Raw genomic sequence first — 11,506 nt, 5'->3', positions numbered from 1 at the left:
AAGTGGGACAACCAGCTGCGATACGAAATGAGGCGAAAATATTCCCCATCAAATTACCGAACATAATTTATTGGACATGCCCTGTTCGATACCTTACAATTGAAAAAAATACCTCTGACATAATTCGCCTCGGCTGAAGTGTATGCCAAGGAAGAGCGGAAAAGCAAAATGCACCTGACTGATTCGCGTACATTTAGGTTGACAATAGACGAGAGATATCGATCAAGAATGTGTATTATGAGCCCCAATGACCACGTCTTCCAATTTGCTTTCATCAACATCATCATTGTCAGCTGTAAAAACCGCGTGTACTTGTCGGACAGTGGCTGTAGCTGCCACAGGGGAGGTGGAGTAGTTAGCTGCTCATTGGAGGTCGGAACTGATAAATTAGAACGTAAATACAGCACTTTAGGTGGATTGTCAAGTGGGCGGATTGGGAAGGGAGCTATGCGTTGTGGGACTGTGTGGCATTCCCCTGTGCGCGGAAGTGACTTCTCAATGCCACTACCATACCGGATAGCGTACAATACGGATGTCATCTGGTAATATAGACGACCCGCCCGTGCAGAGAAGACACTGGGTTCAATTGTTCGATCATAATCATATGGGCCCGAGAGTGGCCGCTAAAGGTGCGATGGTACTATGAGTGATTTTCTATACCACCACAAAGCTGACCGACAAATCTCACTGTCACATTAACGTTAACAAGCTATTTGTGCACTACCGTTTTTGACTGTACGTGAAAGATAACGATTAAGCCTATTATCATCCGATATCGTTAGGAGCGAATCAACGACGGTTTTTGGACTGTTAAGACCCCATGTAGTTTCTTTGAAAAATCACACGGAGCGCCCAAAGAATACCGCAGCTGTGGAAAGAGGTTAGGCTGAGTTCTATGTGATTTTCCCCTCAAAACCAAATTGGCATGCAAGTGAGTGTATTCCGCTAACGAGTAGTCTTCCCTATGAGCATTTCTAGTTATGTGTGTCACCCACGGCAAAAAACCCTCCACCATTATGTTAGGTGATACCGGATAACTAGTAACATGTCCGTATGCTCTAGTCGGATGGCTGTGGAGGGACGGTATAAGGGGCGTTGCAGGGGAAACACTATGTGGAAGCACAGGAAGGCAGTGTCGTCACACATCCGCCAAATCTTTATCGTGTTTCTCTTTATTCCTACTCGTCAGTGGTACTGAAACTTGCTACACAACTCTCAAAGCCTAAAACGACTGACAAGCAGACTCCCAACAAGAATTAAGCGGACTCTTGGTGATTACGTCCAGGTTCACGAAGTCTGGATTTCCGAAGAGAGGGCCTGAGCAAATCGCGTTAGCTTTGTTCACACCCAACCTGATACTAGCCCGCCGCATTTTGGCCTGCTTTCGATAAACACTTCATCCACTAGTAGACGTGCTCGCTTGGTTAGTTTCTGAACAAAAAGCCAACTGCAATATTTGATCAATTATTCTGTGACTCCTGGGTGAACTGTTACTTTGTTGTCTTCTGAGTGTTGGTTCCATTAAGTTAAACAGCAGCCAACTCGATTGCCGGAAAAATAAACCACTAGATTGGTTTGTATCACTGTGCTGTGGGGAAAGAAAGTACCTAGAATGTAATTCCAGTTCATTTCAGCCAGGCAACATGTTCAAAGGGTACGCTGGTCCCAGATACTTCGCTTATCAAAAAAGAGCGGTGAGAGTATGACCAGATGTTGGGATGAAAAAGGACAAACAATGGGGAAAATTGCATTTTATGCTAAATATTGGTCAAATGGGGATGTCTTGTTAACACAATAATTGATAGAAGCAACTGCTACTATGGCTAGGTAAACACGGCTTGGCAAAAAGCAAACGATGGACACAAGAAACTCACGGCTTCGTCGTCGATCACGATCGCGCGAACGGCTACGAGAACGACTCCGTTTCCGGCGATCAAACTCCCGTTCTCGAATGTACCCAGTTGCACGTCCGTAACTACGCCCATGGCTAGGAGGTTCACGACCGTTCTCATGCTTGCTGCTGACCTTGGGTTTTTCACTGGGTCCTTGGCGGTTTTTACCCAAACCCTTACCTAGAAAGCGAAACATTTATTAAGTGAAAGCATGTGATAAGTAGGGCACCGAAAACAACCACCGCAACCGAGGCTGGTCTGTGGCATCATGGTCGGTACGATATACAGCAACACATGATTCCTTCCGTAATTTATCGTCGATATCGTACGCGACCCTTCAAGAACAGATTGATATTTCGCGAACTGTGAAGACGAGTAAAACGATGCGGCATTGCATCTTGTGGGGAATATGACGATCAGTCTGGGGAAAAAGTTTCCGACCGAAGAAGCCGCTTTCTCTCAGTAGTCAGTTATGGACCGTGTCGTGATTATGGACAAAACCACTGAAACTCTGTGGGCCCCGGTTCCACGCGGAAGAGGCGGCCACGCAGTGAAGCTGACGGCCAGAACACTTCGTCAGAATTGAATGGTAGGAGCATTCAAGGGGAAGGTAACCAAACACGCCATTGATTTCCGGACTATTCGTGCAAAACCGGTGGCCATAAACAGACTAAGATCATGTTGCCCGGAGGCAAGTGGAAGGATACGTCGCGACCCAGTTACGAAAAAAGGGAGGTCTAGCCCTACTGAACAAAAGGTGGACCAATCAAAATTGACCATTTCTAGCTCGGGGTTTCTTGCCCATCACGAAGATCCTAGTTTGACCTTGTGGGAAATTCTAAATCACTCTCTAAATGCAACGGTGACGATTTTCCTTTGTCCCCATTATAAGATGCCACAAGCTACCGTGCCTATCGAACGCTGTAGTGGGTGGAACGGCGAAACTGGAACACGAGTAACGGACCGCAGTACATGCAAAATCTAGCAGCTGGAGAAGAACCCTGAAGGTATTGCGAGGCCTTAAAATTTTCAACCTTATTGTGTACTTTCCATCAATCACTATTGTAACAATATGCTGACTAAATACCGACTGGATCATATCAAGACGGTGGCGTATTGATACGGAAGTATATTGAGGTAATGCTATCCTACGGGATCCTGATGAACGGCTTCAAAAATCCTTACAAACCGAGGTACCGCCTACAAAACAGGACATAAGCGCTGCGTTGAGAAACAGGTAGCAGAACAGCGAGAGGGGAAATGTGAAGAGCGCTCGTCTGCATCAACGCTCGGGGCCATGTTACTTTTGAGCCACCGCACGACCCTCGATGCGAGTTGACTGGGGCATAGCAGACAAGAAAACAGGATGGTGTATTACTTATGCGATCCCTCGTTAAGGTTCAAGTGGAAGAATCGGTCTCGCCGACGGTCCTCGGCCACTGGATGCCTGGTTTCCCTAGTGAATGCCTCCATGGACCGTTCATCACTAAATTGTGCCGATGTATCTGAGACTACTAGTTCCCGTAGAAACCTTGCGATTTTCCTGACTCTAATTAATCTGGCCAATTTTCTCCCAGACCGTTGTGAACATCCCAACTCGAGACCACGAGTCTCCAATACGCATTCGTCTATCCGCCCTTGCCGACCATTGCAGGAATAGAATTTATCCTAAGCTATACGGAAAGGGTAACGACCAACTTGCGACACATAAAAAGGACAACCATTTTAAGGCATAATGCAAGATAAATTGGACTGATTTAAGCTTAAAAACTAGACAAAGACATTGTGACGTCCCCTCAAGCAATCTATGTATCCATACTTCGATTTGTGCTGTCCTGTGAGAGGCCAACGCATTAGCCCGGACGGTTTGTATTGGAAGGGCTCAAGAAAATCCGTCACTCTGAGAACAGAGTACAAGCATGGAGACAAGACAATGATCAAGTGATGTTGTATTTTTATTAAGGCCTCCATGCGGTCAAGCGCTACAAAGATCCGCAGGAAATTGAATAAAACAAAACGTGAAAGTAAACTTCCATATTAGACAAGGATCGACTCAATGACTGATTTATCGTCCACAAAAGACTTTCGGGTCAAGAGTGCAACATTACCCCGCAATTAACCAAACCTTTTTGAAATTAAAACACAAGTTAGTACAGCATCTATTAGCTGCGTACATTATGGACTGAAGAATCTCTGTCATTGGAATTGGCAAGTTGAAAGAGCACGGTGCCATCCGTTTGACCGTGTCATACATGGACAAATAGGAGACAGGGTTTGAGATAAATTTATCAGAATAATGCCATTAAAAAGGTATAAAAAAACTCAGACTGTTCTCTGTGTTCGTGGGCGGTTCACCTTTCACTACGGAATTGATTATTGCTCGAAAGCCTGAGACCGTAACCTGAATTGCGGCCATCAGTCTACATTTAGTACTTTGTTCGTTTAAAAGGGACAGCTTATTCACAGATCAACGATTTGCGGCTTTCTTAGTGCGAAAGCGCAACCCAATGGTCCCGAGATTCACGGCAGGCGGAAAAATACACCAAAATACCGGAACAAGGTTCACTATTTACAACGACCCGCTCTTCAGTACACGGCAAATTCATCAGGAATAACTAACAGGTGAACTCAAAGGTACGGAGTAACCACTAACGGTTCCTTTGGGCTGGGTGGTAATATCTCCATAGAAGACAGTGGGATTTTTATCATCCAGACCCGTATCTGGAGCTGCAATTCAGGACAGCCTGGGTGTCCGATCAAGGGTTTCCTCTGGGCTGCAGTTGTTAGATTAGAAAACTATGCGAAGGGTTTCATGGAATGACGATTCATTCCGGAACATGCGCTAAAAGTTGATAACAAAAGAATATAGCATCCAAAGAAATAGCGGAAACAGACATGATCAACAAACAACGTCGATGGACAGACTCAAAGTACTGGGTGAAAAACTGGAACCAGGCGTTCAGGAGTCTACACAGCCAGTAAGTTCACGGGCGATTGCTTGGCTTGAATGTGACTGGGACTACATTCGAATACCCAGCTTTCACGTAGATTCAGAGGAATAAAGCCAAACGCCAAGCCCTTATTCATGAAGTGCAGTGTGACGCGTAAACCTTGTTCTGATTGACTTACCTAGACGTCGAGGCCTCCAATCCGGTCGGGTTCTTCCACGTTCAATGTCGGTTAGAATCCGCATTCCGTCGACCTTCTTACCGTTTAGGCCTTTGACAGCAGCTTGATCCAATAACAATCAGGTCCCAATACAAGTTACACCGGCGTGAACGAGAAACGAATGACAAGCAAGTACATGCATGAGTCGATGCGCCAAAATCTGAAAGCTCGTTTGCATGTGAGAAATCTAATCCAAAAGACGCACATAAGGCCTGCATCCCCGAAAGCTGGGAGCACCAGTGGTGAACAAAATATCCGAAGCATTTTGCTTTTTCGATGTTGGGAAAAAAGCAATAAGCTCGCCTATAATATAGCGTTTAACAGAAATAATACGGAAAAAACCGATAGTCACTCTAGAGTCGACGTGAGTGCATCTCTCACTGATGAGGTCGCTAGATCACAGTTGATCAGAAAAACACCAATTACCGACAAGCAAGTGCGCACGTAGATGGGGAGTTTAACAAGAAGCAGGTTCTGCCATCCATTCGGATGTTATAAGGTTGGGGACAAATTCAGAAGCACATAGGGACTTTGCTACCTACAGAAACAGTGTTCCATGCTATCTGAGACTGTGCAACCCGTAAGTCCAGGGGAAAATACTACGCCATCCAGCCGCTACGTAGGCTGACGTCAACTAGGAGTCGCAAGTAGGAATGACGTACATGCACAAACCACCTATCAGAAAGGTTTTTGCTTGTTTTTCAGGAAAACTACCTGTCTTGAAGAACAGGAACGTATGATTATGCTCTGATCAGTATTTTTCAGAAAAGCTCGCAGGTCAAAGATACGGATCACAGCTAGCCTTCCACAGTGAGATAGGTTAGCTGCAGAAATTCGCTAACATTGAGCAGAGCAGCTGCCGGGATCAGAAGTTACTTTGGCCAGCAGTACTCTGTACCATGCAACGTCATCTGGAGAGCGCAATGGTCACAACATTACACACCTATCAAAACGCCAGATTTGGACCAACTAGCGTGGTAGGAGTAGGAAGAAACTGGGCTCACCATTTGAGCTTACCAATTAAACAAACCTAAGCCAGTGTTTCACAGCAGTTTATCGCCCCTCAATCTCTTTGTGTGTGTGCGGCGTTATAAATGCATTGAAGACCACCAGTCAGTCATGAGGACTGAGTGAGGAGCAGTATACCAATAGAGGCCTGAAGAAAAAAAGAATAAACCATACAGTGAGAATCACGAAGGCGATTCGACGAAATGTTTTTGGACCTATTTTAATTATTCGAGTAGGGAAACGTTAGCAGTAGGAAACAGACGTGAGCTTTGAGGTAGGGAATGCTAACAGTAGTGGTTGCAGTGGAGCTGTCCGATAATGGGTAAAGCAGTAGCACAGAAGCGATACAGCGTGATGACCGCTTACCGTGCATCTCTCGTTCATGCTCGAACTCCACGAATGCGTATCCTCGTGGTTTACCGGTCAACTTGTTTTTCACCATCACAATCTGTAACAAGACAAACATCCAATCACTGCAAAACACAATCGCACCTGGGTAACGCGTCCGAAAGCTTCTGCCTCACGGCGCAGCTTTCCTTCACTGGTGTCGTAATTCTGTAAGTGAATGTAAAAAAAACAGCGAAAACAACCGTACCATGCGGGCAACAAACATAGTGTTGTAAGCGTTGGATGTAGCACCAGGATTCTTTTTCGGATTCCCTAGATATGTATGAAAGACGCTCAGAAAAGCAGCCTACATAAGGCAAGATCCTGTTCCAGCTTGTAATTTGCTTGTTCTTGTTTTTCTCTCCTCTGTAAAGAGCAATCGTTGATTTGAGATGTTACTGACCTTCCGCTCTTTCCGTTCCTCTCGTGTTTCGATTCGAACGGCTGGTTTCGTTTCTGATGGGTCCTTGGGGAGAAGGAATGACAAGAAAAACGCAGAGGGTGATAGATCGTACTATCATGTGACTCCGTTCGATTGGCTAATCGCAAAAGATATGAAAAAACGGCAACCTCATGCAAAACCGAGATAATCTAAATCCATAAGCCCCTACCTCAGGTAAACTGGATTGCAGGAAAAGCTTACACACATTTCATTCCATGTATGATTATAGAGAAGACACTTTTCTGGAGATCTTTTAGCAATTTTCACTTCTCAGTAGAATAAAATGGCAAATTGTGTGGCCAGAGTCGGGTTGGAACCACGGACCTTCCGATCAGTGAATTCGCGCTCTAACCACTGATCCATCTTCCGTGCGACTGATACAGAGAAGTGGCCCATCGATCAGGTTTATAACGGAAGACATGCCTAAACCGCGTAGGTGCAATCAAGCAAAATTCCTAAACCGTACAGGTCACTTGGAGAAACGGTTCCCCGTGTGGGTTTAGAAGTTACATCAGCTTTGATTACGGAGAGCTCTGTCCTTCGGTGAAATGAGGGATAGTTTATCAACCTAGTGTACAGACATTGAGAACAGAGACTTGTGACGTTGGGAGCACCATGGCCGGTGATAACCATTGGTCTAGAAATGAATAATATTACGAACAAGTATATCTAGCCTTACAGTTCGTAACAAAGTGGGGAAATTCGCCGAGGGATTCGAAGATATACTAGAGAAAAGAACGCCTTTATCCATGACTCGAACAGGGGTAAATTTTAAAGCACTTCCGACAGTAAACGTAGTGCTTCATTCAGTAGTCATACGTCCCCGGAGGCGTATTACTTAATGGACAGAGGTGGTGGGGTTGAAATGACGTTTTTGGTCTCAAAAGTACACAGACAGCCACTCTATAGCTACACTGTATGAGCCATAAAACACATGATGCAAGGCATTGGAGTTCAAGTCCACTGTTGTGGTACCGACGGTAAACACATTTTGCATGCTCTGTAACGTCAACAGCTACAACAGCACAATTAGACAATTATTAAATGCCCGGATACTGGTCGTTCTAAAACTGGTTGTCTTATTTCGTAGAGATTGCAATCCACTCAATTCAACTGTGTACAACCTAATAGCAGCCACCGATTGCGGAAAGTTTCCTGTACAGCATTATTAAATTGCTAACCCGGTGTGCCTGTCAGAGTTTATCTGCACTTCATCCGTCCGTTCACCTTGTACATCACTGTATGGGCTGCAGTGTACACCATTGAATCACTCCAGCTTGAAGTGGTGGTCAGTGCTGCGAGGACCCTATGCGCTGCATTGCCTGGATTTTTACTGCAAGGTGAAATTATGCCAGGGTCAGAGGGAAGCAGCCCGACGATGAGCAGCGAGTCCTTGTACTACGAACATCTGGACGCAAAGTTGTACCGCCGTCCGGATGGGAGTGTGAAGGCCATAAGGCGTTTCTTACGGGGCATGTCCACATTTATGGTAGTGGCGATGACGCCTTCCTAGGAGAAGCGATAGGTTAGACAAGTTCAGTCTCAAACACCTAACACTGACCTGGCTCAAGTGGTCAGAGCGCGAATTCACTGACCGGAAGGTCCGTGGTTCGAACCCGACCTGCCTCTCGATTTCCCTTGTCTAAGCTTGGGCCCTGGTGCTTCCTTCGGGTGGCATGGTAGCTAGGCACCGGAAGGGTGTACAGTTGGACGATCTACGAATTATCCAATAAGGTCAAGAAACAAAAACGCTACCACGAGCACGACGCGGCTCCAAAAGAGCCTGCTGTGCACACTACACCCTCTTCCCACTGCCTGGTCGAGCAGATTGATCCAGGAGATCCCCCGGACAGAAGTTTCCAACATCCGTACTCTGTGTCAAATTGACAAACAGCCAACGGGACTCTGAGGCATGCAAACAAGACACAAGTGTAGTCGTGCATTTCAAAAAGTTCAGGATGAATTAAGCTTTTTCACATTTTATCCTCCGAAAGTCTCGTGATCCGGAAGCGACGGTTTGGGATACATAGAGTAAGCTGCACCTATGCCCAAGGTTGAGCGCATTCTTGAGCCATCCGATTAGCCAGCTCAATGAGCTCAGTGTTATTCGACATAAATACCGATGCCTGTTTTCAGCCGGCTTATGTCCCAACGTACTACAGTTCTAACACTTCAGTTTATCTCATCAGGCAGTGCGATCCGTACTGTTTCGTGGATAAGTGGCTTCTACGCGGACATACGAAAGATGTTTGACCATCAATGTGCCTGAAGCATTGGTCGGGTCTGGCGGGAACATCAAATTAGTAGTGCTTAGTTAGGAAACACCGCTGCACGATAGATGAATTGCTCATCCTAGGTTATAATAGTTCGGACATGCATTTCACATGCCCGAAGACCATCTGCCCCGCACATTTCTTTTCGTCGAGCCCTGTGTTGAGTGGAATTAATCAAGAGGTGGACAGCGTGGACCTGGCAACGAAGTATGAAAAAACTAACCAGCGAACTTAGTCGGGTCGACAACTCCCGCCTCTCTGGATGAGGACTCCAGGGACTTGACTCACTAATGGTTAATGACACTGGCAGCAATGGTCAAACGGAGCAGTAAGTAGTACCCGGGCATCAAACCTACCACCTTCAATAGGTAGCTGCTCAATTCCCGAACTGAACATGCCATCGCCTCAAAGGCTTTCCAGTATGCCCCACAGTCCCACTTTCCGGTAATCGAAGCTGTAGTGACTGGAACCAATACGCCTATGACACAGGGTATATAGCTGGTAAATGGATTGACTGATTATGTTCCGTTGTCCATTAGCCATGGACGTATCGAAGGTTATATTGTTGACCTAGTCGTTGGCCGGAAGCACCACGGAACCGGAAAAGCCAATCAGTCTCTAATATTTGTGGTTGGTTCCATGCCAGAAACATTTCCTGATCAACAATCCATGCCGGACTTACCATCATCACTATCACCTGTAAGGACCACGTAGTTGTCATATAGTGGTTGCAACTGGCACAGTTTCGTTCACCGATGATTTGGGGAAGTGGGGCGGGTAGCTGTGCATTGGAGGCGGGAGCTGGTAAATTAGTGCGTAAATATAGCACTGTCAGTGGTGTCAAGTGGGGGGATCGGGAAGGAAGCTATGCATTTAAGGCAATAGCTTGGATGCAAGAGCGCCACTGAGCGAGCGACTGGGAGATGCCTCACAATGTCTTTAACCGTTGATGCGGCTCGTCTCGAGATCCCAATCTAGGGAGACGGCAGTGACCAGTGCAGTCTCGCTTGCTGGTAATGGCTTTCACACTTCGTTTTAACCCTTCACGTGGTTCTGAAAAAAGGACCCTTCAAGCAAGTCGGTCAACTGGCATACGGGGCATGTGGCCAACTATGCAGTGTGGTCAGTTCATCTATTGTGGGTGTTATTTCTCCCCAATACCAATAGACCTATTTGAACACTGCTTGTCATGAATATTCTTTGTGCTCACATTATCGTTTTGTATTAACCATGCTTTCGCCTTCATTTTCAGTTTATGTACGTCTATTCTTAGACAAGTAAAGCGCTATTCATTCTTGTCCTCGCGCTCAATCAGAATAGATATTCTATTCGTGACAATTTACTTGTCTAAGAATACAATGGAACCGTTGCTGCGACCCAAGTGTTTCGACGCAGATCCTAATTCTCCAGACGCAACAACGCGTTGAAATCATTGGTTCCGAACCTTCCAAACGTTTCTGGGCACTGTCGAATCGCCCAATCCAAATAAACTCGAAACTCTGATATATTTTGTGGATGCATCTGTATACGTTTATATCGCTGACGAATCAGCTATCAGTACACTTGAAAAGTTGTACGTTCGTCCTAAGAGTATAATTTATGCTCGTCATCTTCTACGAAATTGCGAACAAGACACCAGTCAAGATGCTGATCTGTTTGTTCAGAGGCTAAAATTCTTGGCCGAAAATTGTGATTTCAAGGTGGCGTTCGCCGTTGGCCATCAAAACGAAAGTGTACGCGATGCTCTAATCAACGGACTTCAGTCTACTACCATCAGAGAAAGACTTCTGGCTCACCTCGATGAAGTACATCAATTGGTTAAGTTATTAGAATCGGCCCACAAACAAGCTCAGTTATACTCGCATAACCAGGCGATATCATTTTCTGCGGCTGCAGCACCTTTACAGACATCTACAGTTACCCCTTCACACAAAATCTCCCCTGATTCTACACCTTATCTCTCGTCAATCAATTCTCAGATATGTTACTTTTGCGGTCGTTCCAGACATCCACGGTCAAAATGCCCCACAAGAGAAGCAGTTTGTAAATCGTGTGGCAAAACAGGCCATTTTCAATGTTTGTCGATCCAAATCTGTAAAGAATCACTCAAATTGCACGATGGATTCTGCCTTATCTTCCCTGTTGACTGCCGCGGCCCCAAACTGCTTGTCTCGCACGGTGACCAGCATCAAGGTGAACGGGATATCGCTTCAGGCCCTCATAGACACAGGAAGTTCAAGCAGTTATATATCTCCTTTGGTGGTTGGTAAACATGGCTGGAAGATATATGCTAACGATTCTGTGATTACCATGGCATCTACCTCTCTGACGTGTTC

The 11,506-nt window shown here is 45.8% G+C and overlaps 1 protein-coding gene across 1 annotated transcript in view; it reads right to left on the bottom strand.

Annotated features, from left to right (window-relative positions):
- T265_00504 (hypothetical protein) overlaps nucleotides 1-11,506 on the bottom strand; it is a gene marked incomplete at both ends in the record, with an annotated part of 27,997 nt that overhangs the window by 5,080 nt on the left and 11,411 nt on the right. The window contains 7 exons of the mRNA XM_009164308.1: nucleotides 1,875-2,072; nucleotides 5,022-5,123; nucleotides 6,435-6,516; nucleotides 6,561-6,623; nucleotides 6,664-6,728; nucleotides 6,767-6,821; nucleotides 6,859-6,921. Coding sequence (XP_009162572.1) covers nucleotides 1,875-2,072; nucleotides 5,022-5,123; nucleotides 6,435-6,516; nucleotides 6,561-6,623; nucleotides 6,664-6,728; nucleotides 6,767-6,821; nucleotides 6,859-6,921 — 628 coding nt within the window. The remainder of the gene's footprint in view (nucleotides 1-1,874; nucleotides 2,073-5,021; nucleotides 5,124-6,434; nucleotides 6,517-6,560; nucleotides 6,624-6,663; nucleotides 6,729-6,766; nucleotides 6,822-6,858; nucleotides 6,922-11,506) is intronic.

The sequence above is a fragment of the Opisthorchis viverrini genome, assembly GCF_000715545.1.
Source record: "Opisthorchis viverrini unplaced genomic scaffold opera_v5_5, whole genome shotgun sequence".
NCBI lineage: Eukaryota > Metazoa > Platyhelminthes > Trematoda > Opisthorchiida > Opisthorchiidae > Opisthorchis > Opisthorchis viverrini.
This window is presented reverse-complemented; position numbering and strand designations above follow the sequence as displayed.